The following is a 26,965-nucleotide window of genomic DNA, read 5'->3' on the forward strand; positions in this document are numbered from 1 at the left end:
TATTGAGTCGGGGTCAAGGAATAGTAGTCAAGAAAGGAGATTATTTTCACTTTCTGAATGCACCCACAGTCAATACTCAGATGTGGATGAACGCTCTTTTTTTGTGTGAAGGGAACTCAGGTTTCAGTTATATACATTTGTAAATCTTTAATGATTTGAGGATAACTCCATACATGTTAATTCAATTCTGATACAGAAATAAGACAACAAAGGCAAAAGTTATTTACTGTTATTTTATTTTATTTATCTGAAATAATCTTGTTCTTCCTTTATAAACATATGAACACCATGGAAGCATATCATCAACCATGACATCTGTACATTTGTCAATACACTAAGAAGTACAGACTTTAACCTGTACACTGCACTTTCTGTTCATGTTTTCAACAAAGATGTTCATCTGATGCCAGAAGAAAAGTAATCTAACCCATTTGGGCTACTAATCCTTCAAACCCATTCCAACAGGTTGATGCTTCAGTTCATGTTCTGTTTACTCTTCTGGAAATGGACCCTCACAATCTGTAATAATGTATATAGCTTAAATCAAACGGTCTGAATAGTGAAATAGTAACAATTAAAATAACGAAAATTGGAATCCAATTTCAAACTTCAGAACTCATTTTGTTACAGGGTCTGGGTCGATGATAATATAGAACAGATAAGCTAACGGTACATTCAGATGTGTTCATTCTTATATTTGCAGGCTGAAATAGCAACTCCAACGTCAAGAATTGATCCACTGCTTTTAGCCTGAGTCAGTGGAAACTCAGCATGTCAATGTGCTAAAGACATGTCAGACATGGTATGTTTGCATGGCCAAATAAGAATGTGAGCTTCATGTTGGAGCAGATCTGATTCATAACTTCCAATGGACAGGAGTTGGCTATAAGATCTAGTTCCCTAATCTCTATCCAATGGGTCAAACGTGCAAGAAAACTCATTTAAAAGTCAAAAGTTCACCCACAACTGTTCTAATTTCTCAGCTCCATTTGGACTGAATATCCCTTGTTTTTTTTGTTCTTGCTGGTCTAAAAACAAAACAGAGCCACCAACATCTTAGTTGACAGAAAAGAATCTGAGGAAAACTTAATTAAAAAGTATGGTTTGTTTGACATTTGTGTCTGGCGATCAGTCATGAGTGGAAACAAAATAGGCAGCCCGTCTCTGTGAGTCTTCTCCGTGGTAGCATGATAAACAAATAAGAGCTGACAGCTGGGCTCATGCCTGAACAGCACAAAGAGTCAAGCCTTTATTTGGAGCAATACTATCTTGGAGAACTGGCTCATTTTGAAAGCCACAGTTTTTATTCAAATAATGACATAATACAGTTAGATGATCAATTTCTCTGAAATGGCTGAAAAGCGATTGATACCAGCAACACCCAGTGCATTACAAATGTAGTTACTCCTCATCCATGAAGCTAAGTTATCATGTTCGATACAGTTTGTAAGGACACAGCAGTGTTCTTCAGATCACATTGTGTCTTCACAAAACCAAATCTTTCCTCAGTCTGGAGCTCAAGCCATAGCCTGCAGCACGACTGTCATTGCATGGATCCCACTAATTTCCTATACAGGAGTGGTCTATTGTCTAGATGTAATCATCATCCACAGGTTCTCCTGGTGTATCACAGTGATGAAGGAAGAGGACCACTACTCTCTGAAATACTCCTTGTTTGCTCTGTCGGCGCTCTGAGATCTCTTCCCCGATGGTCTCCATGCAGATGTCAGCTGACAGCTGGCCTTTTCGCCGTGGGGCATAGATGGTGGCTAACAAACAACATAAAACCATAGAAAAATATTTTAAGGCCTCTATGATAAATAGTGTGTACATTTAGAGAACTACTACATGGAGAGCCTACTAGACCAAAGATGCATTGACTGTACTCACTGCTTTCATCATCTTCAAAGTCATAGCGGGCATAGCTGTTGGGATCAGCTGCTCTGAGTGTTCTGAGCCAGGGGAAGTCAGTTATCATGCTGTAAGGAGCCCCATCCACAATTCCTGAAGAAAGTGACAGGAGACATTAATGAAGAGAAAGAATCTTGGACTCATGTCTCCAGACTGAATTGCTTGGTGGTCTTTTAAAATATCAACTTGTCAGTTCACATCCCTTCAACATCCCATCATGCTCTGTGGCATGTATAAAAATACTAGGCAAGGCTAGCTGATTCTGAATCAAGACAGAGGAGGTTGAAAATGTAGTGTATCATATAACCTATGTGGGTCTGTCCTGTGAGTCGTTATGTTAAACAATCAGGTTGTTTACCCACACCCCGACCATATGGTGGGTCGTTAGGTAACTCCGAGTCAAGGTGCGAATGGTTGTTGATACCTTTAGGTTGTAGATCCACCCTGCTATTTTGTGAGTCATGGTTATAGATAAGGGCCAACCAACAGTGCATTGTTGTGTTTATGTTGAGGGACTTTCATATCTAACTCAGATGTGCCAGACAGAGAGGCACCAACTTCAACTCTTTTGCGTATTTCACTAGTGGCAAGGTGCGAGGACACAAGGCTTAACTACCAAATAGGATGCGAACGCCTACATGTAACTATGAGAGTGACACCAATTCTAGCCATTCATGGATGTGCTGTTAGAATGGGTGACGCAAGTAGAGGATGATATATGGGGATACTGGGGAAGACATCTTCAGACATCAGCTGCTGCCTGAGTTCTCCTCTCAGCAGCTTCCAGGAAAGTTCCATAACAATTAAGCAACAACAACCTGGGTAAAAATCAAAACACAGGAAGTTGAAGCCTTCTCCGAACACACCCATGCAGTGTGAGATGGTGGATTGTTGTTGATGGAGACCATCACGTTTACCTTTTAAAGAAGTCCACAGGCTTCTCTTTCAAGTCGGGGTGTTTGGTGTCGACGTGCCTTTTTAATTCGCATGGCTTCATGCTGTCATTTGCCAGCACCTCGGCACACAAAACACACTGAGGACGTTGCTCAGTCGTGCCAGTGACGGTGAAATCAAACTGCAAATAGCTTTGGCTTCTTCGCAAGTGGCGCATCGGTTGCCTGACTTTTACGAATCAGAAACTTGCACAGAATAGTATTCAAGTGCTGGTGTTTTATTTGTTGCAACACGGTGGATGATTGAAGATGTAAAGGTAGGTGTTATTATGAAAAGGGCTAGCTGCAGTTGGAGGAAGTTAGCTAGCTAGAAGGCTAGCTCTTGGGGCTATGAGCTTTCTAAAAAAGACTGTGGAGCAAATTACTCCTTAGATTAGGCTACGAATAGGCCTCCTGCAAGTGCAGGAAGGTATTACTAAGAAAGGAGTGAGTTTTTAAAAAGACTGTTTATTAAGCAATGAATATCTGAATTATAGAGCAAACAAGAGAAATCGCACAAACTCTGCAGGGTGTCGTCTCAGTGAGGGTGAGCGCTGACCATGCCTGCAGTTACTTTTATACTCGGAAGCATACGTGCAAATCGCATTCAAATTATAACACTCCTCTTTTTATGGGCGGATCAGGAACGAAACAGATTTGATTTGTTTGTGTCAGTCCAGCCCCTAGCATTTCGCCACTGAGGGAGCTTTCACTAACCAGTGACAGGTCGTCGGTCGTTTTTTGTTGGTCTGTGACATTGCGCCCCCCCTGGAGAGTGTCATCCATCTTCTCTGGCCAAAATACACACATTACAAAGGTGTTAGTGTGAGGGATCCCTCACATGTGGCTCTCTCGGAGGTTTCTACGTATTTGTACCCTGTTAAAGGGATTTTACTAGTTTTTCCTTACTCTTGTTGATGGTTAAGGGCAGAAGAGACAAATTAGGATTTGTGGATATGGGCTATACTAATAAAATTTGATTGATTGATCAATTGATAAGTCCTGCTGAGTCCTGGCCTGAGGAACTGGCTCTAGTGCTATAGCAACTGTTTATGAAGTGGTTGTTTGCTGCCCTGATGAATAGGTCTAAGCAACCATTGTTGCATGCAACGGTATTAAACCACATTGTTCTGTTGTGTTAAGTTAATGTGTTGCTAGGCTTGAAATGTACATGTATGCGAGTTTTGTTTCTTTTGGAGGTTTTAATGAAAACCCAGTTTGGGTGACAAGCGAAAATTTAAAATCCCAACAGTAGCCACAGTTTTTTTTGCTTCCTTGATGTGTTGTTCCCTTCGCTATGCCCTCTGTACTTATGGGTAGCTTTTGTGCACGGCAGTGACTTAGTGTTTTTATCCACTGCGTGGAAGTGTTATGAGAAGGCTTTAAATTCAGGTCTTTTGATTTGGACCAAGGTGTTGTATTCTTTAAGGCCGGCGCATGGTCCTGCGTTTTCAGAGAAACGCAGTGACACACACGTGCAAGAGCGCCTTGCGTTCCCCTTGCGTGCTTTCGTACCCCTTCTTGCGTGCGTCGCAATATTTTTGTAACGATACGACAAAGCTACACAAGCCTCACGCAGCCCGCAAAGCTGTGAGTGGTCTACTAACTACATCCAGAACCATGCGCCGGCCTTAAGACTCACACAATAGCAGGTTGGGTCTAAAACTTGCAGGTATCAACAGCCATTCACACCTTGACTGAGAGGATCCAGACGACCCACTACCTAGTAGGGGGATCAACTATCTGACAAAAGTTTGACAAAACGACTCCTGCCATAGGTAGACTTCAGAAGATGTTCTGACACCTTTTTCAGACACTTTGTGCTGGTTTTCATTGAATTTGTCAAGTGGCTGCCAATTAAATCTGCACTTTAAAACACTGTGTGTTGTATGTGTATGGGCATGACTCTATTACCCTCCAGTGTATAGATGTCCCTGCCCCAAGGGTATCTGGGATACTTCTTGACATCTACTTCTGTCCTGGTGGCCTCTGGGAAGAACTCATACTTAATTAACTCTCTGGGGGAAAGACAAACAAACACAGCGATCATCAGATGGAGAAAAAAGATAATGTTCTAAATAACATTTGTCTCATACTACAACAATGTATGAGTGACCAAACATTAATAACGAGTTAAACTTTGCGTGTAATTAGATTGGTTGTTACTAGGGTTGCAAAATTCCGGGAATATTAAAAGTTGGAAACTTTCCATGGGAATTAACGGGAATATATACGGGAATTAACGGGAATAAACTGGACATTTTTTGTGAAATTTATACTAACTGTATTTACCTTTAATATACAGACATAAATATAAACGTTTTGTTTTGTCATAGGCTGATTTGAGCCCTGAGGAAACTTTGGGCACTTGACTATATGCTTCTGCATCTTTGTGTCATTCTTAACATAGGTCTTTGCACAGTATTTGCAAATGCACACAGCCTTTCCTTCTACATTGGCCTCGGGTGAAATGTCTCCACACATGAGATAGTGCACGTGGCATTATTCTGTAGAATAAGATGAGAAAAAGTCTTGTAAAAAAACACTAAAGCAATGCAAGAGATATAAATAGTTGTCCAAACAATTGGAATCGTCTTTGAAAATATTTTAAAATTGATGGATAAATGAATAGAAATAGGCTAGATCAGACATGGGGAAAGTAAATTAAAATTGTTAGTTTCCCAAAATTTGAAACTAACAATTTAGTAGCACTTAAATGGCACTTTGTAGTTTTACTTCATTTTTGAGGAAATTGTACTTTCTTGCTTCTTGTTGTTCTGGGTTTGTACCCTCGGTGTTGAATGCACTTATGGTAAGTTGCTTTGGATAAAGGCGTCAGTTATATAAAATTTGAATGGGAGTGTGGTATACAGGGCTCGAAAGGGCACATGATCTCCCTTTGCTTTTTCGCGTTGCCCTGTGAGCCCTTCTTTAAAATGAGCGGATCAAGGAAACGAAAAGTGGACAATGAGTGCCGAGTGTTTAACACGGATTGGACAACAAAATATTTTTTCACTGAAGACCAATCGAAGGCTGAATGCCTGATATGCTAACTACGCTAGAAAGCAATCAACTCAAGAACGGGCGGCTACGGCTCAGAGGTTGGCGGCTAATTTACAGACTTAGCAACATTTTTTTCACCGACAAACTGCGATTCAAGAGTCAACTACCAAGGCGGGTTTTGTTAAATTGCCTTGCAAATAAATGCTTTGCTACTTGTTAAAGGCCAAATCATTTCATGTGAGGATTTTTCCATTTCATCTATATTAGTTCACAAAAACAATCCATCCATCTGGGCCTGCCCCTCTGTCAAATTTTAGAACCCATTGTGGCCCGCGAGTCAAAAAGTTTGCCCAGCCCTGGGCTAGATGAACAGATGAACCATCCTCAATCGGCATTCTAATATATTTTTCCCAGTATTATCATCGAAACTTACCTGACTAGTCCTGCACACTACAGAAGGCCTAAATAGACCTGCTGTAGTGTGCAGGATGCTGGGAATTATCTGCGCATGTGATGGAAGAATGCATAGTGTAGGGTTAAAATTCAATAGGCAGCGTGTGCTGCATTCCATACTACTTTAAAATAGAGTTTTGAATTATGTTTTTATTGCTCAGCGCTTAATTTCCGTTTTTTTGTTCTCCAAAATTCCTGAGCTCAATATTCCCATCGAAAGTTTCCGGAAAGTTTCCGAAATTTTACCGAAAATTTTCCGCCCCTTTGCAACCCTAGTTGTTACAGATCTCTACATCAGGAGGACATTTTGTGAGTATGATTATCTCTTGGCTCAACTATCTATTTAATCAAACATGCTTCATCTGTCCATCTCTTGCGTGTCCATGCATCTTCCTAGTTCATTTAGTTTACATCTACATGGTGAAAAATAGGGATGCACCGATATGGAAATTCTTGGCCAATATCGATATTTAAAACAACAATCTGGCCGATACTTGTTTATTTTATTATTCATTCACCTTTTTTTGCCAGAATTTTTTTTAAATAATTATTTAAAAAGCACTATTTTAAATTTGTTCAGCCCTTTAGCACTCTTATCTTTTAATGAGCACAAATTGAATCAGATTTATGAAACAATCTTTAATTTAACTAAACTTTATTTAACGGAGACATATTTCCCCATTTTACCGTAAGTTGAAATGGTTCCTTGGGGTCTTAATGAAATGTCTGTGACATATTTTGGTCAAAATACCACAAGGATAATTTAAAACAGCATAAATTTACCCTGTCTAAAACAGCCCTCCTCAGAGTGACCTGTTTTGAGTGCCAATAGTTACTCCCACCGTTTACATTCATTGAATTTGTCACTTTGACATTCAGAACACTGGGCAGAAATCACATCGTCAACACCCACCGTGGGCCTTCGCGATGCTTTGTTTTAATTAAACAGTCGAATTCCCCTGGTCCTCGCCAATTCTGAGTCAGCTTCTAGGCGCGAGCTGACGAGCACCGCCAGAGGGGACCCCGGGGTGAACGGAGGGTTCCCCCAGCGGGCGCTGTAGCTGCGGTGATCCGCGAGACGGGCCCGACACCCGTCCAGAGTCGCCGCCGCAGACCGCCACACCCGGTCCCCTCCAACGCCCCACCTTCTGCACCGACGATGGACACCGCCCCGCGGTCCAAGGGAAAAAAAGCCCTCGCATCAGCAACGCCGTGAGGCGCCGCGGACGAGGACCCACCCCCCCCCCCCCCTAAAAAAACCTTGAGGTGTGCCGCACACCGAGCCTCCGGCGGCATGGAGAGGAGGGCGACGGGGCGACTGTTCCCCCAGCTGCGGCACGTGCCCAGCGGTTTTATCAAAAATATGAACATCGGCCAATGATATCGGTGAAAGTCAAGTTTATTACCGATACACCAAGTAAACGAGGCGAATATCGGCCGCTACCGATGTTCGACCGATACATCGGTGCATCACTAGTGAAAACTGTTCGTTTATGTATGCTTTCCTAAGGAATTACAAATCAAGTTGAACACAGCTATGTATTAGATGCACACACACTCAGGTACAGTACATTTAAACAATGTATCTTGAATGTAAGTTCAAACCCACAGCTGTGATATTATAGGTGGTGACTTAGTGGGAAATGAGTAAGTTCTCTAAGGTGGCATTGTATTAGAATGCATTCTACTGAGAGCTGTTTCTATTTTTCATCATCCTTCTTCAGATGCACCTTGTGCATGTGAACAGTGCAACAACTGAACATCATAACCATCAGAAAAGTATTTTTACTGCAGAGCAGCCTAAATGGATTGTAGCTGATTGCATAGGTGTTCCAAAAAAAGTACCAGCGGACAGTACCTATAGGAGCGAAAAATGACATGGCTTCCCAGTTCTTAATGGTAGAAGTTTAATGAGCTGATGAGATTTGACAAGGGATGAAGCAGTTTCTGTGGATTAGTGAAACCCCCCCTCAACACGTCTAAACTTAACAACTACAGATCTGTCTCTCTTCTTCCTTTTCTCTCCAAAGCACTCAAGCGTGCTATCTAAGCAGGCCACTCAACTGAAACTGCCGTCCAGCCTCTCTCTCCTCTGTGGTCCTCCTTCTAGACCTTTCTGCTGCGTTTAATAAGGTGAACCACCGGAACCTTATTTCCTCTTTTTTGGGTTTCTCAGGCTCTGCACTCTCTCTGCTCTCACCCTACCTCAAAGACTGTACCTTCCGGTTAACTTGGAGAGGATCTGTGTCAGAACCTTGCCCACTTACTGGAATCTCTCAAGGTTACGTCCTGGGTCCCCTCCTTTTCTCTCTGTACACCAACTCTCTCGACTCTGTCATTCACTCATCTTCACTCATATTCACTTCACTGCAAGGAACAGCTAGCCTCTCAACAAAGTCATAACTGTTTGCCGTCCTGGCTCCAAAATGGTGGAACAAGCTCCACATTGACATCAGTACTGTAGAAAGTCTACACATCTTACGCTGCAGGTTTAAGACACATCTCTTTTGACTATGACTTGGTTAAGAAGGTGTCTAATAACCATCTACATCTGTCTGTGTTTATATTAATTAAAATTAAGTTACTATTAGGGGTGGGCAATATATTGAGTATACTCAATATATCCCGGCTTTTTCCACTTGAGATGTATTTAATGTCTATATTGAGACCATCGTTTACAAAAGGTCACGTGAATGTTTTAAGCCATCAGCATGAAATTCTTTGTTGTTTCACATCTCTCGCTCTCTTCTGATACCCCTCTCGCAGCAGACAGCCAGTGTTGTGCAAGTTCAAACATCTCATGAACTAGTTCATAGTTCAGTTAATTTCATAGTTTAAAAGGTGGGAAGTGGGAGTGAAAGACTTAAATTGTTTTTTAAGAAAACTGTATCCATCACTAACCCTTGCCTTAAACTGTAATTCAAATGTATCAATTCCTAAAATAATTTTTTTTTACATTTTTTTTTTATCATTGCTAATTTTGCCTGTTTATTTATTCATACCCTGCAAACAAAAGGCACAGCAAATCATAGTGCTATGCCTTGCTATGAAACCAATTATTAGGCTAGACCTTAAATTCTATCATTTGAATTGATAAAATAAATGTGTGTAAACTGTGTGGGAACACACATTACCGAGTTTCTCTCTGGTCCCCAGCTGCTCAATAATCAGTGCCACTGCTTCATAATCAGAGTAGAAGCTGCAATTGGTTTGTATCGTGCTGGAGTTTCCTGTGTCCTCCTCCACTCTCCTGCTGACCTGCTCTCACTTTAACTGATAAACCCTCATCAAGTATTAGGACCTGATCAGTACATGAAGTTTACTAAGTGTTTGTTTGATTCGCTCCAGAGTTTACGAGACTGAATTTAAACATCATGAAAAATTATTCGTCAGCATTTTGTGCTCAGCACAACACGAGACGTGAAATGCAGGACTTGGTGTTAAAGTGAGTGAAACTGATTCATGATCCAACACCATTGTTTAATAAATAAACACAAGATCGTAAGTTTGTCATCTAAATCATCCCAATAAAAAGAATTGAATAAATTAACGTTCATTTTTGGTACTTTGAACTAAGTTCAACATTTAAAAAATAAACTATGACCGTGAACTAGTTCACTTTCATCTGCATGAACTGAATTCTGAACTAGTTAGTTTTAATTGTGGTAGTGGGAGCGTATGAAAAACCGGGGGGATTACTAGGTTTTATTAAAACATCAACATTTGGAATAGCAAAGAGAGGAACTTTCAACCAATTTCATCTTTGCAAACGAGGTGATGTATGTGTTTACCTGGGAGTCACACACAACGGACCACTCACGGTTGAAAGCCTGTTAAAGGGTTAGAGTTATGACCATTCCAAGGGCCCAGCACAGATCAGGGCTCTCTAAGAAGACTATTATTGTTATTATTATGAGTTAGTTAATATAATTAGAATTATATTTTCTATTAACAGCGTATGTGTTTGTAAATTTGAGAGACGGAGCAAGAGAATGAGAGAGAGAGACTGCCCATCACGTGAAGTTCTTTACATTAACTTATAATAGCCTATAACTACAGCCCTTGTGAAGTTTCTGGTGTGACTAATGTAGTTTCTTTAATAAAACTAGTCCTACATAAATACCAGTACTATACAAATTAATGGATTCAGTAAACAGAAACACTGAAGAGCTTACATTTTGAAAAGGGTACAGAAATTGTTTTTTAAGTCATTGGCACAACTGCGGGGAGAAAAAAGTTAAGAAGCTGAAAATGTAAACAATGTAACTTCACTGATCTTTAAAAGATCTATTTATATCAAATAACACCCCATCAAAATCTGGATACCTTTACGAGCAGGTTAAACTAACCATCCATTTTCTAATTCTTATGCATCCATCTCCAAGCAGCATGTTATGACACTATTGTGTTTAAAAAAAGGTTTTTATTTGAATTGTCCATCTCTATTGCACAACAAAGTATATTCATCACTTTGAAAATGTATATTTATATATGTGGAGCGGTTATCTAGCTCATTTGGGGTTGTTGAAGAGTAAAATGCGTTTTCCAGGTTGGTGGGTGGCTTAGGTCAGTATTATATTCTTTCATAGGGCATAAAATGTCCAGTGGGTTAGGGTTAGGGTTCTATATGCCTTTGCATATAGAGCGGGGAAGAGAAACTAGAAAATTCCTCCTGCCGAGAAATTTCGAATGGGTGCCTTCTGCGTCCGGGTCGGAAAGAGACTTTTTCTTTTTTTGGGAAGAGAGACAGACTGGCTGCTTTAAGAGAGAGAGAGAAAATGTACCAGCTTCAGAGAGAGACCCAGAGAGAAAGAGAGCGACACTGGTTTAAGAAAGAGAGAGAGACTTGATCAGTAGGCGGCGCTATCACTAACACTGCATACACTCATAGGTCTCTTCAGGTCAGGCCTCTGATCATGTCACAGAATTTTGGGGGCGATTGCTCACACTTAATTTTCACACTGAACACTAGGTGGCGCTATCACTATTAGTGTGTATGCAGTAATAGTCTAGACTTCATCAGGTGTTGACTCTGATCATGTGACAGAATATTGGGGTTGATTGCTAAAACTTAATTTTCACACTGACCACTAGGTGGCGCTATCACTACCACTTCATACACATTAATACAGAAAATCGGATGAAGAGCCAATCACATTGTTGTTCAAATCATTGAGAGTTGTAAGATTAAAGAGTTCAATAGTCCCCTTGACCCGAACAAAATGCTCTTGTTACTCAAAAACTATAAGTCCTACATGGAAAATGAAAACATTTTGAGAATAACAAGGCTTGCCGCTACAACCAGATATATTTTTTATTCGTGAGAGCTAGGAAATGGATCCGTGGGAGCGATTTACGTTTCATTGTTCAGTTTTAATCTTTTAGAATAATCTTCAAGATTAACATTGGGCTCCAATGAGAGAAGGATCCGGAAATAATTCCTTGATTTCTCAATGCGTATATAAGCACATGTCGGAGAGATTTGAGAGTGACATGTCTGCGAAGGAAACAGTCTCACCACCTCAAATATCTACAAATCATGTCTGAGGACCTCCGTTTGGGGATTTGAGAGCAGTTTTAGTGCACCCGGGGTACCTGAAAACGGCTCTTTTTCGCACTGTCGCTCTTTTGGTAGAGAGAGCTTGACTCCCATTGTACGTTTTCGGCCACATTATCGCGATCTTTGAGCGAACTGTTGAACGAATTTCTTATAAAACACATAGCACACCATTCAACGTAATTCCACAGGTTTATTTGTATGTCTCGTGAATGTGCGACAAAATTTGTGGGAGGAGAAGCGTCCGAAACTTTTAGGAAGAAGTAAGAATAATAAAAAGTATACAGAATAGTAAGATCATCCTTTTCTTTTATGTGAATGTCGCAAATTTGATATGGTGTTGACATTTTTGTTTCATTATCATTATATTAATCTCATTAAAAAATGATAAAATTATCATTTTCATCAATGACATATCATTCAAATTTAATACTTCATATAACGGTTTGAGCATCAGTACTTTTTGAACATTTTAACATTACCCTAGTAATACTGATAACTGTGATAATTTTGGTAACTATAATAATGATATGAAATTTTCGAAGTGCAATAAAAAACTAGGTTAAGGAGATTGACTACTCCATTGTGCACCGGATGGAGCAAGAGTGTAAATGTAGTGCTGAACACATCACAAGCATTGTGTGTTTGGGAGTTCAAATTAGTATTAGTCAAACCATGACACAACTATTTTCAATGTGGAAACAACACTACCAGTTAAACATTTGACTGTGCCATCTCTTAGAAAAGTAGACACATCTTAGGGTCAGGGATTCAATTTCGCAAAGGGACAGAGAAAGCAGGGAGAACAAACACTGCGTGGCAAATATTTGCCATAAACTGACACAAAGGTAGACTCATTTGTGAAATACGACTCACTGGCTGATGTTGGCTATTGTGTCCATCCAGCTGCGAATGCGAACCTTGTTCCTTATGTTTGGAGGGTTGCTGAATTCGTGCACTACGGCAATGTGGTAGGGATATGGTCCCTGGAAAAGCTGACGCTCCAATGCCACTGTGTCAATCTGAAGACGGGAGAAAGACAATAAAAGTGATCGAGCAAGGGAAGACAAAAGGAAGGAGACGATTGACACAGAGGGACCCCTATAACAATTTAAGTAACATTTTTAAGATTACCAACCCGATGCATAGGGCGCATATAGATGATGCGGTTCCGCTCAGGAGGCATTCTCAAAATTTGATCCAGGACCTGTTCCATGTCCAACTTCTTACATTGAGCATAGTCAAACCTGTTCACTATGGGGGCACTTTCTACTCTCAGCTGCTTCAACACTCGACATCTGGTGGCTGCAGAGGGAAGAAACACAAAGAGACAGCGCAGTGAGTGATTCAGCATAGAGACTTAGGATAATGCTGTGAGTTATGTTAAACTCAGTGAATGTGACTGCTTATATAACTTTATTCTAGAGTCCATAAATTAACACAGTAAACAAACCTTTTCTCGAGGCATAATTCTTTATGATCTTTATAATTTATTCGCTAACGCACATCTCATTTATTGTGAATAAAGCATTATTGTGAAATAAAGCTCAGAATTATTCGAGAAAAATTAAGACAACTTTATTTAATTAAGGAACACTTGTTCAGCTATTAGTTAATTTAAAAAGATTAATAATTCAAAAAACATCACCGAGTCATCAAATATCAGTGTTACCATGAATGAACATCATCTTGGGGCAGTCCTTGAGGACCAGTTCCGTGATTCCACAGTTGGTTAGAGTGATGCCCACCAGGTTCTTGCTCCTCAGAGATAAAATCTGCAAAAACAAAAAGGCATCTCCGAATGTCGGCTACACTTACAGAGGATACATTGGTTTGCAGAAGTAATGTCCTCTACAAACATGTATAACAGAAAAGCAAGAAAAAACAAAGTCAGACTTATGTTTAAGAATGATATCTTTTCCCAACTGATGCACTGTTTAGGCAACAGACGTAAGGAAACGTCCCCACTTACCTCAAGCATGTACCTTTGAGCCCCAACTGTAACAGACTACCACCCTCCAGTGAGGGAAAACAGTTTTTACTTAAAAAATCTGGAGTAAGCCAGTGATTCAAATCCAGTCTTTGAGTTCAATTTTAGACGGGTGCCACGTGGAATGAAGTGCCTATAAAATCTAGATGAAATAAATACTTTAAATTATGTCCCACTATTGAGCAAAATAAAATATATAATTCTAAGGCTACCATTCTGGGGTAAAGTTATTATAGTTGAAATGGTAGTAGCTTCTAAATTTAATTATCTATCTATAATGCTCCCTCGGAGATTTCGGAGTTTATTGAAAAGCAGTATTACAAAATTATCAGAGATTGAGTAGGACCTTACAAATCAATAATATAATAGGGTATCAAAAAAGGGAAAACATCAGAAAAGCTATTGGGGGAAATGTACCGAATATAAAATACTACACCGATAAAATATCTGAAAATATTGAGGAATTGGCTTGGTTCGGCTCTACCATTAGACCCACGATTTTGTCTTCTTGTGGAAGAAAACCTTTGTTAAACATTCTAGTCTGTGTTTGAACTGTTCTCATTAATATTAGATATTCATCATGAGAGATAAGCTCTCACTATTCATACATTTCACCCTCTGTTTGAAGTGCACATGACCTATCATAAATAGTCTCTCTCCATGGTGTACTCCCACTAAATATACTCATTAAAAAAGAATGACGGGTAGTTATATCCTCGTTAAAAAACACTATTAACCAAAAATAGCTAGTGTGGTGACATATGCAATACATTTTTTAAAGTACAGTCTGATATCTCCTAAACATGCTGAAGTCAAAAATAGAAACTGCTGTCAGGAAATTCCAAAAAATACTAAGAATTGTTAGGTGTCAGAGATCAGATGCCAAACGTAATTGCTTTTGATAATATTGAAAATATGGAAAAGTAGGGGGAGATAGACTACTAGATAAAAAAAAAAAAAAGGGGGGATGGAGACACCCATTTCCTGAATGGATGAAAAGACATAGCAGAGATGAAGGTGGACAATATAAGCGATGGTGTCAAGGTTTAGCCTTAAGTTGGGTTCCGGAGCCTGCTCGGGTTTATTTCTTGTGAAAGAGAATTGATGAAATTTCAGAAAATTTGATCAAAAACACCACGCTCAGCCTTAAATTGAATTTAAATATCCATGGCTCTGTTATATTTCATTTTATGCTAAAAGCGGATCATTGTCTAATGTGTAAATTAGCTATAGTGTAAGCGCTATATGGTATGCTCCCCTGCTTTGTTGCACAAAAAAATGAATACAAAATGTAATTACAATAAAAAAAATCATGAGTAACTGAGGTTTTTTATACTCTGAACAGTGCATACTAAAGTATTCACCCGCCAGAACATTTAATGATAAAATAAATGATACTTTATAAATTGATGACTTTAAAACTATAGTGTAACATCATAAACAATTGTCTGAATGTAAGGTGTGAATGTATACCTGTACATGGTCATCCTCAGTGACTGGGTCTGAGGTGCTGGTTGATTTGTCAGCCATTCGCTTCCTCCTCACTGCAATTCGAGGCCTGGCTCTTGAAAGATCTTCACAACGTACACAAAAAAATATCAACAACCATTCAAAACTTCATATTAAGCCTTCTGCCAACTCACAGGCCACACACACATAATTTATGTAACAGCATTAAGCAGGTGCTAAGCCTCTTTTAGGCAGCATTATGGTTCATCGATTTGAGTTTTTCGTCCTATGGTGTTGGAGAGTAAGCTTTCCTTTCACTTTACTACGCTTTGTTTTGGGATTCTTTATTGTTTAGGGTTATTTGTTTTGAGGATGGCTATTTTTTGCTCCATAAGGGTATTTAATTTATTTGAAAATACGTTTTACCACCCTATTGCTTTCTCGTCAGCTCCTACGAAAACCGAGGGCGTGTTGGTTGTTTGTAAACGTAAGTTGAAGTTTGATATTATTGGTTCCTGGGCTGATATTGATGGAGAGATTGCCATTGCTAAAATTGGTTTAGATGGGAAAAACATTGCATTGACCTCTGCCTATGAAAACTTTTGATGCTGGTTTCTATAACCTTTTAACCAAAATTCTGCTGAGTCACACAGATTTCCACCTGGTTCTTGGGACAGATTTCAATGCAGTATGGGACTGTAATATTGAAAGAACAGGCAAAGCAGAGAACAGTGACCAATGTCCTGCTTCTGATCAATCAATCAAATTTTATTTGTATAGCCAATATTCACAAATCACAATTTGTCTCATAGGGCTTTGACATGGTGAGACATCCTCTGTCCTTAACCCTCAACAAGAGTAAGGAAAAACTACCAAAACCCCCTTTAACAGGGTAAAAATATGTAGAAACGTCAGAGAGAGCCACATGTGAGGGATCCCTCTCCCAGGACGGACAGACGTGCAATAGATGTCAAGTGTAGGAAAACATCAAGATACAGGTTTTAGTAGCATTGATGAGGGTAAATATTTTGAAGGATAACTTAAATACTATATATCAAGCAGTCCTGCTGCAATCATAGTCTATGGTCAGCAGCCAGCAAGATCATGATCTATCATCAAGATCGGATTCACTATAGTCCACAGTCATTATCCATTGCCGAAAGTTAGGATCTATCATCAGCTGCAACCTCGGTCGTGGTCCACCACCATTACCTCACTCCAACACGTCAAAGGAACCGCCATTCCCACTACGATATGCCGGCACGACATAGAATCCACCACACTGGATTCACCACCGCGACCTCTGACCCTGGATCTGCGGGCGATAAGGCAGATGGGCTCCGGGGATGGGGCCAAGTCGGAAACATGTATTGATGTGATATGAATTACTTTGATGTGATAAGGATGGAGAAGAGGAAGGAGAAGCTGGAAAGAGAAGCTCTGTGTGTCATGTATCATAAATTCCCTCTGCACCATCAGGTGTTTTTGCCTTGTAATCAATGATACAGGCCGAACTTGCGGGTACACTGAGGCTCAAGGTAAATCTGACTGGCTACTGGTTTGTATGGCAGTACTATGAAAGCCATGTGGCCCACTCAGTAGATCAGACATCCTTACCTCTATGCCTTTTTAAACTAAACGCCTCCTATTTAAGAACATACGACAAGTTAAGTTCTGCCGCACTAATTAATGCATAGCGCCAGTTGATGTTATCAACCTTCTAGACCTTTAAATGGTAAATGGATTTGTATATATATAGCGCTTTTCTAGTCTTGATGACCACTCAAAGCGCTTTACATTACAGTTTCACATTCACCCATTCACACACACATTCATACAGTGCATCTACTTGCAGCACGCTGACAAGTTTAGGTCCGGGGGCCCGGGGACAATGAGGCGGACCAGTTATCTTCATTTAAGGATGATTTGCGGCTTGGCTCAAAGCTGACAGAACACAGGCTGACTTTCGCTCAAGTTGCCTCTAGGAGCATCCTCTCTGCTTTCTACCTGACGCGAGCACCACCGGCCCTCCTGACTTCAAACCCACTTAAAATAAAAACTTCCATTCCCCGTCAACCCAGGCCGCTCAACCAGGCCCAGCTCCCAGTCAGCAGGCCAGACAGAAGAATAAGGCATCTTAGCCGTCCCGCCCACGGCGAGCAGATGTGCCAATCGTTCCCCGTTTCCTGGCAGTCCACCTATCTTATGTGTTCCGGGAGAAATTATCCAGTCTGGTGGCCTGTCTCTTCCAAATGTTGTATTTTATAATTTGGCCTACACGCTTTGACCCTTATTAACCTGGTTTGAACAAGAGGCATCAGTGTTGTGGTGCCCTCTGTAAGAAAGTCTAGCACGTCGTCATTCCCTCCAAGAGTTTTTGTATTTCAATATGCCCATCACTCAGAAGACAGAAGGGAGAAGGGAGTTCGCACCCAGGGGGCTTTCAGCCCACACTGTTTGATCAATTTCACAGTGTCTGTACACTTAGGAAAGAGATCAATGTTACTGAGGACAGCTGTGTGTTCTAAATTTGTGTTAAAGTCAGCTCGTCATACGAGACATTATCAGGCTCTTGAGTCTACCTTAGCTATAGGACCTCTGTCCCTATTTTCCCAAATAGTGCCACTGTAATTTTGTTTGCGTTTAATATATTTTTGAATGCCTTGAAACTTGGTGGAGCGTTGATTCAATCATTCAATGTAGTTGTTCAATTCCTCCGGACCTGACTTGACTGACACCCCATTGCAAAATGTTGACTTTTAGTATTTTGTTGACTCCCTTCACATATTTCTGAACAAGGGTTGAGCTAGTAGCCCTCACAGAAGCATGCAAGTTATCTAAGAACAAATGTGTTAACATTTACACCGATTCCAGATATACATTTGGTGGTATTCATGATTTTGGTGCACTACAGTAACACGGACCTTTTCTCATTTCATCTAGTAAACCTATCGTTCACCATGTTTTTGTTTCCTCGCTACTGGACACCATTTTGCTACCAAGTCTGTTTCTGTGATAAAAGGGAAGCTTGTTCATCACATGGACAACGGGGGAATGTGCATAGCTGAAAACAGCTGATGGTACACAAAAGGGTAGCAATGTGTAATTTGTGTAGCAATTAAAATTGGATTACATTGAATTAACTCCCTCAGAAGGAAAGAAATATTGCCCGTTGATTGTTCAGCAAGTGGATTGAAGCCTTTCCTAACGGTTGCAAAAATGTTATTGAGAGAAATCATTCCCAGATGGGAATTCCTAGGTTGATCAGCAGTGACAGTGGAACAGGATTTGCAAACCAAATCATGGCAGACATTTATCAATATATTGTTTTTCTTATATAACATCACTGTTCTTATCAGCCCCAGTCTACCGGTGCAGTGGAATGAGAGAATGCTCTGCAAAAGCAGGTGAAAGCAGCACTCCCCCCACCTGCTTTGCAAGACCTGAAAGCAGGCGATTGGGTAAAGGCTGAGCCAATTGCAACCGATTGTTCTGATGACTAGCGTATCGTTTAGCCAATGAAATTTCCAAAATAATGATGTGCTATTTGACGGTGGGGAAAAAAGGAGACACCACGCAAATCACTGCGCAAAAGTGTCCAGCTGGTCCCAGAGCATCTTGCGTCAGTGTTTCGTTCCCTTCGTGACTGCTGCATGTTGCTAAAAATATGGATGTGTTTTTGTATACATTTTAAAAACATATGAACAGTTTTGGCTCCTTATATTATAAAATATGATTATAAAATTATGATTTTGAGTTGAAAATTAGCTGTTTTAGGCTGGTTGGTTGCCATGGTTACAAAGGGTCTTTTGGAGTCTCCAAATGGCCTTTGTGGAAAATGCCTAGACATGTGCTAAGGAAAAAATCTGTCAAATATTCAGTTTCTGTGGTAAATATTTATCAAATTTGAACTTGGGCTAGTCAAGGCTTCATGCTAGGGTCCTATTGTATTTTCCAGCTCATAAGTCCCAGCTAGAGTCATCTGCAGGCATCTGTTTATAAAAAAATATTCAGGCGGAAATAAAAACCTTCTACCTCACTGTGTGCCAACTGCTATTGCTCAATGCCAGTAGCACTTAGAGACCAAGATCATGCATGTACTCCAAATGGTTCAAGAACAGCTTTCAATTTAATTTGGCTATTCCTCAGACAGGCGTTTTAGGCGAATCTCACTGGCGGCGTTCTGAGGGACAGCTGGCAGGTCAGGGGTGAGTTGGGCACCACCTAGCGTCTAAACTGAGAAGTACAATACAGTGGGCCATGGTCCATTACATTACATTAAATTTAGCTGACGCTTTTATCCAAAGCAACTTATAATAAGTCCATTCAAGTTTACCCAAGGGTACAAATCCAGAACAACAAGAATCAAGAAAGTACAATTTCTTCAAAAATAGAACAAAACTACAAAGTGCTATGAGTAAGTGCCATTTAAGTGCTACTAAATTGTTAGTTTCAATAAAAAAAAAAAAATTATATATATATATTTTTTTTTTTGAGGCGGGCCAATTTAAAATGGATGGCGGGCCGCTGATGGCCTGTGGGCCATAGTTTGGACACCCCTGCTCTAGGGGATACAACAAACTAAAATCTAAAGTGCTGAATTGATTGTTGGAAGTACAAGTACAAGTAAGGCCAAAGAAACTTAAGCCCAAATACGACAGGCCATGCCCCTCACACAGTTTTTCCGATTGACTTATAATTTCACACATAAGTCCACCTCAATGTGTCCACCTCAGAGCCTCTTGGACCAAAACTGTCTGCCATGATGGATTTTTGCTTATTTGCATAAATTTAAAAACAGTAACGTCACATCTCCTTTTTCAATCAATCAAGTTCAGTATAAAGCATTGTGAGACTGAGAATCACATTTCTATTATAAATTATCACAACTACTGCCGTTATTAACCTTAAATCTTTGCCAAGGGCAGGGCTACGAGAAAAATTGCCATAACTCTTTAAATATTTGTTAAATCATCATGAAACCTTTCAAATATGTTTATATCGTATAGTAAAATAGGGGTGATAAAGCATTTAGCATTTTGCCTATATAGGATGCACCAAAAACGTTCCTGTTGAGCTGCTTTCTCTTATTGAACTGCATCTTCCTATTGACAATATTTATTGTCACGAAACATATATGTATGATTGCAGATATGTATAATGTTCTCTCATAACTAAATAAAAGTAGAGCTGCATGTTCAAATAAAGGGCTTAACTTCAGAAAAATTAAATAAAGGGAGCAAAAGCTATAATTTAAATTTTTCTGTTTCACATCTTGACTCGAAAGTCTCAAAGAATGTTACAGACAATAAATCTCAACACATCTTAACAATTGAATAGTTTTAGAATCACTTTCTTCCCCTCTTATATCCCATTCCCACTTTTTTCATCTGTTTCTCTCCCTTTTTCCGTCTCACTTAGGGCTGCTCGATTAATCGAAATTTAATCGTGATTACGATTATGGGGTCAAACGATCTCCAAACGATTATTTGGCATTTCTTTCGAAAGAGACGCGCATGCGCAATTCAGTCCTTCCCCCAAAGCATTCAGCGGCGGTGAAAAAAACAGCGCGAGTGGAAAAGCAGGGAGGGCAGCAGCACACCATGTAGCGGCCGCGCTGCGCACCGCTTTTCTCAAGCGCGCTCCCGCCTGGCTGTTCAGACCGGTCAGACCGGACCCGCATTTCTCCGCGCCGGTCAGTCGGTCATAGAGTGTTAGGGTTGCCATCATTAAGGGTTTGAATAACCGGGCACCGATATCCTGGTTTCACAGAGGAATAAGACACGCAGCCGTCCTCGGTGTTTACCGGAACCGGAAGTGATTAAAAAAATAAAGTATAGACTTCAAAATAAGGGAACATATTAACAATCGTTTGAATAATCGTGATTTTGATATAGTCCAAAGTAATCGTGATTATGATTTTTCCCATAATCGAGCAGCCCTAGTCTCACTCCTGTTTCTCCGTCTCACTCCTCTGTTTCTGTCCCTTTCTCCGTCTTACTCCTCTGTTTCTCTCCCTTTCTCCGTCTTACTCCTCTGTTTCTCTCCCTTTCTCCGTTTCTCAACTTTCTCTGTCTCAATCCTGTTTTTCTCCGTCTCACTCCTCCGTTTCTCAACTTTCTCTCTCACTCCTCTGTTTCTCTCCCATTTCCGACTCACTCTGTTTCTCAACTTTCTCCGTCTCACTCCCGTTTCTCTCCCTTTCTCAGTCTCACTCCTGTTTCTCCACTTTCTCCATCTCACTCCTCCATTTCTCTAATTTTCTCTGTGTCTCTCCTCTGTTTCTAAACTTTGTTCGTCTCACTCCTCTGTTTCTCAACTTTCTCCGGCTCAGTCGTCTGTCTCTCTCCCTTTGTTTTCTCTACCTGTATTGCTATCTTTCTTTTTCTTTCTTTTCATGTGTAACTCGCCTCTAACTCTCTCATCTGTCTACACTGTAGAGTCGCAATGTTAACAGCCTGGAATGTACAGACTTCATTGGCTGAGTAGTATCACGTGGGATGGCTTAACTCGCATGCAATTGGTCTGTGCGTTTCCTCATCCACTAAACCACTACTGTAAAGACTACAAAAGCTGCAACGGTTACAAATAGAAGCGCCCCGTCAGGTTTAAAATCATAACCTTCTGTATTGGCTGTAAGTCTGGGTCCATCTGGGACGGCTTCTGGGTCCGCTTGTTAGTGACCCCTGGTCTAGGGGATGGATTGGGATGTTAGATTGGTTGGGGAGGTGTTCCTAGGTCATTTTTCTGAACTACTTCTCTTTAAAACTAACCCTAACCCTAACCTGGGCCTTTCTTCCAACATTCCCACAAAGAGAAAGGAGCTTTTTTTTAATGAAATTTGTCATTTGTTTGGTTTTATTGACCTGCATAGGGTAGTTATGAAGGATTAGTGACCACTTTGCATTTCTCAACTCAAAAGTAACAAAACTGTTTTTTCAACTAATTTTGAAACTGTGCCACTGCCTTTTTCTTGAGGTTATGAAGACTGATGAGTCTACGGCAAGTTAAGTCCAGGTCTCCCCTAGATGGTAAAAACTTTTTTTAGCAATCTTTAAAAAGTGGGTTACATATTAACATGTGTCTGAAGTAATCTCTTACCCTCTTAGAGACTTAACATACAGCTGAGGGGAATTAAGAAATCAATTAATTGGATGGCTGCACACAAGAATTAGTGAACACTGGAATGGGCCTCATGTGCACTGATATGGAAGCACAAGCCCAAACCCTTGCAACTAAACATGATACATTCATTTAACTCATGTCAGTGCACACATCAAGTGTGTTCTGTGTTTGTAACTTCAGTCTTACCTGTCTCAGGTACCAGGGGTACAGAGGACATACGTGTGCAAGAACGGGTCAAAGGTCTTCTAGGAACAAAGTCCTCGTCTCTGGCAGGAGCATGTTTTGAACCTGAACCAGTATCAGGAACATGTTGGCTTTCTCGCTTTCCAACCAGTGCTGGTCTCCTAGAAGCGTGGTCTACAGCAGCACCTCTTGGCTCTAAACTGGCAGAACTAGAGCTCAGTCGGATCCCAGAATCCCTTGTGCTCCCGGTCAGTGCTCCAGAGGGGTTTTCAGTGGTTGTAATTGTTCTATGGCTCATCCCCACAACCACCCTCCCACATCTATCCACCTGCCTGGATGTGGCCGCTCCAGCTCCATTTCTGACCACAGATTCAGTCACTTGCCTCAGCTCAGTCCTTGCTGCTGCCCCAGTACTTCCAGAGCTCTGTTCTGTCCAACTGTCAGCCCTTGGAGTGGTCTCCCGGGACTCTGTAGTGATTCCCTTACTGCTTGTCCTCCTGCTGTTATCAGCTGCAGCCTTCATATCTGCCTTGATCTGCTCACTGGTCACCTGACAGCTCTTCTCACAGCTGCTGTCTGACACATGAACCTTTTTCCTGTCCACAGACACTGATATAGACACATTGTTGCTTCGCCGCAGAGGAGTCTTTCCTTTACCTGAAAACAAGCAGTAACACAGAAACACTTATGTTAATCTGGTAAGGCCACCACAATTTATTTATTGTCCAGAAATAGCTCATCATAGTAAATTTAACTTTGAAACTTATATGATCTCTTTTCAGCTGCAGCTGATGCAGTTACAATTTGCACATTAAAGAAACCTGAGAGCAAACATTGAAACTCACTATGTCACAAGAGAAGATCTGCATTTGGCTGAGGTGTAAGCATTGTTGTTGATAAAAAACTATTTAAAAGAATAAGCGGACAGCTCTGAAGCACAAAGGGAGAAAACTTCAGATGTGTGTGGAGCAATGACGAGAGTGGAACCTTCCTTACATCAATATATTAAACAAAAATTTCCATCATCTCCAGATGTTTTTTCATTGTCTCAGCATTGACTGCAGCTCTTTTAATCAACTCATCATCTTCTGCAGTAGTTTCAAGGCAGTGAATTGAGAAATACCTTTCCCATCTGTTAGAAATAATAAATAATAATAATAAACCAAATTTACATTAGTGGATGGAAACGCATTCATTAGCATTTTGTGGATTTCTTTAAATTTGTTTTCATTTTGCACTACAATTGGATGGACACCTGGCTACATTTGTGAGTAACTGGTTTGTTCTATATTGTAATGACACCTTCTGTAAAGGATGCTGGCTGCTGCAAACAGGAACCTGGCATCAGCCTTGAAACAAGACCTTCCTCTTCCTCACTGTCGGAGTCTGAGATGACCAGCTGGGGCTTTGGAACAACAGCACCAGTCGTTCTGCAATGCTGGACTAAACCACTGGGACCTGGATGGGCAAAGGACATCAGTTTCTTATTGATAAAATGGTGATGAAAAGTGTAGAACACAAAAATTATTTTAACATCTAATTATTCTGAACAAAAAGCAGTACCAAACCTGCTTGCTCTTCATCAAGAGGTTGCCGTGTTCCAGCAGGAAAACTGTTCCCTGGAGCTACGTCAGCCTCGTCCACTATCACCCCCCCTTCTTCTACTTTCACCTCTATCGGTGGTTCAGCCTCCATGTTGTCTTCCTCCAAGATCATCTCCTCTTCCTCTTCTTCTTCCTCATCTTCCATACCATTTACTTCAACCGGAGCTGTGAAACAAACAAAAATCTTATTTTTTTGAGAACTCTAAGAGAGAGCACTTGGAAACTGAGTTAGCTTGAGGTGATCTTTGGACCTGGATACATGTGGATACAAAATTACACAGAACTGCAAGGCTCTATCTTTATAGCTATTAAAATGCCTTTCATGTAAAAAAATAAATAAAAAAAGTTTCTGCGCTTTTCGGCATCTAGTGTTTCGTCAGGGAGTCAAACAGATTACCTTAAACAATGGTTCCATTTTGCGATTCAGCAAATAGAAAACTGCCACTCAGACATGGAATGTGGCCTTAAGGGAGTGGGCAAATAAAAAATCCAGGATATGGTAATGTTTAGCTCATGTTGATCACAAAATATTAAAATCCCTATAAAAACAATGAATTATGATGAAACACTACTAGGATTATTTTATATTCAATTTCTGCCACTAGATCCCTTTCACATAAAAATCTTTCACACTGGACCTTTAAGCCTGGGTATTTTGTAGCATGTCATTTATGGATCCCAAAATCTTCCTGTTTAGTCAAGTGTTTCGGTTACCTTTTCGGATGTAAACAGGGATGTGGTCAATGCCAAAATTCTGCTAGTCTGTCCTGGAGATGTTTTTTTGTTCTCCCGAGGATAAAACTTGGCAACTAGGACAATTTAATCTGTAGATTGCAAATGTTGTTATACAGTTAATATAATGATTGATGTTGAATTCCTTTAGAGTTGTACAGTCCATAAATGTATTTGTCTGCTTGACATTTATGTGGTGGTTGCAGTGGTTACATTTGTAGGACCCTGAAGATTTGGGCCCGACCAGTTTGTTGGGTGGTAGGTTTAAGATGGCTTTGTACCAGTTTATCCTGCATTGTTGAGCATCTCCTGAAACGGAACAATGGTGGGTCGGGGAGATCTTGCGTAACGTTTTATTGATACCCCAATAATGGGGTATCATTACAATCATTACAATCATAAACCAATAAAATTTGTTTTATTTTGATAATAAACCAAAATAAACTAATTTTGGTTTGTTATCTGTTTAATGTTTTCTGCTTCTGTACTGTGTGTTGTGACAAAAAACGATATTTTTTCATTTCTCTTAGAAGTAACCATTTTCAAAGTCAATCAAGGGCATACATGTATATTTATGAAACCTTCAGACAGAAATACAATACTACATGCCAACTGCTTCCATCCACAGTTGCTTAAAGACAATTTGCCTTTTGGCCAGTTTCAACAAACATGCAGAATGTGTGACAAACACATTTCCAGGCACAGGGCTACAGTAACTATATGCTCCATATAGCATGCACAAGGGCCAAACATCTAGACCAGGGGTGTCCAAACTGCGGTCCGCCATCCATTTTTAATTGGCCCGCATCAATGTCTTAAAATATAATATATTAAAAAAAAAATTTAGTAGCACTTAAATGGCACTTACTTATAGCAAGAAATTTAACTTTCTTGATTCTTGTTGTTCTTGGTTTGAACCCTCGGGGTTGATGCACTTAAGGACCGCGCATGCTTCTGTGTTTTCAGAGACATGCAAGAAGGGGCTCAAGAGCCCCTTTCGTGCGTTGCCCAATTTTTTTAACTATACGACAAAGTTACGCAAGCCTCACGCAGCCCGCAAGGCTGTGATTGGTCCGCTAACTACATCCTTTCCGGAGTCACATTACCGGTTTCATGCCTCATAATACCGGCAGACACCACGGAAGATTTAGAAGAACAAATATGGACCAAATAGAAGAGCGTTTGGCAGAAGAGGTCCGAAAGTATGACCACTTGTATAACCCGTCATTGACGGAATACAAGGACACGCAGATGGCCTGCAATTCCTGGAAGGACTCGGCTAACGTCGGTTTGCAGGTCGATGAAGGTATGGAGCTGTGGAGAAAGATCAGGGACAAATTTGTCCTCTAGAATAAGTAATAAAGTAATAAACAGTCGACGATGACTGCCACACACAAAGAAGGCGTCTCTAAGTTCGTCTTCGACAAAAAACGTTACTCCACCTAGTGTTCTGGCGGTGAATTGCTTTGCAACACGCGCAACCCTTGGAGAACCATAAATTAGAACGAGTCCATCGACACAACTGCTTGAAAAGTTGCAGGTGCAGTTGCAGAACCATGCGCCGGTCTTTATTGTAATTTGCTTTGGATAAAGACTTCAGCTAAATGAAATGTAATGTAATATAATGGACTATCGGTGACCTAGGAATCAACTGGATACTGGACTTACTATCCAACAGACCCCAGTCTGTTAGGTTAGAGAATCACACCTCCTCAACCCTCATCCTGAACACCGGCATGCCACAGGGCTGTGTGCTGATTCCTCTCCTCTACTCCCTCTTCACCTATGACTGCACACCTGTACATGGTTCTAACACCATTGTCAAGTTTGCAGACGATACAACGGTGATTGGCCTCATCAGCAACAACGATGAGTCGGCCTACAGAGAAGAGGTCCAGCATCTCGCGGAGTGGTGCGCCGACAACAACCGGGCTCTCAACACCAAGAAGACCAAAGAGCTCATTGTGGACTTCAGGAAGAAAGATGGCACACACACACCCATCCATATCAACTGGACGGAGGTTGA

At 40.6% G+C, this 26,965-nt stretch overlaps 1 protein-coding gene across 3 annotated transcripts in view; it reads right to left on the bottom strand.

The window, feature by feature from the left end:
• Positions 1-218: 218 nt before the first annotated feature.
• Positions 219-26,965, bottom strand: part of fbxo38 (F-box protein 38) — a 61,324-nt gene continuing 34,577 nt past the window's right edge. For 2 of the 3 annotated variants that reach the window (XM_053428089.1, XM_053428088.1), the window contains exons 12-21: positions 24,172-24,372; positions 23,906-24,061; positions 22,607-23,260; positions 15,320-15,420; positions 13,529-13,631; positions 12,995-13,161; positions 12,733-12,878; positions 4,758-4,861; positions 1,891-2,004; positions 219-1,769 (exon numbers count right to left, since the gene is read on the bottom strand). In XM_053428089.1, coding sequence (XP_053284064.1) covers positions 1,591-1,769; positions 1,891-2,004; positions 4,758-4,861; positions 12,733-12,878; positions 12,995-13,161; positions 13,529-13,631; positions 15,320-15,420; positions 22,607-23,260; positions 23,906-24,061; positions 24,172-24,372 — 1,925 coding nt within the window. In that variant the 3' untranslated portion in view covers positions 219-1,590. The remainder of the gene's footprint in view (positions 1,770-1,890; positions 2,005-4,757; positions 4,862-12,732; positions 12,879-12,994; positions 13,162-13,528; positions 13,632-15,319; positions 15,421-22,606; positions 23,261-23,905; positions 24,062-24,171; positions 24,373-26,965) is intronic. The other variant, XR_008339461.1, reaches the window with a different exon arrangement.

The sequence above is a fragment of the Pleuronectes platessa genome, chromosome 8 (genome assembly GCF_947347685.1).
Source record: "Pleuronectes platessa chromosome 8, fPlePla1.1, whole genome shotgun sequence".
NCBI lineage: Eukaryota > Metazoa > Chordata > Actinopteri > Pleuronectiformes > Pleuronectidae > Pleuronectes > Pleuronectes platessa.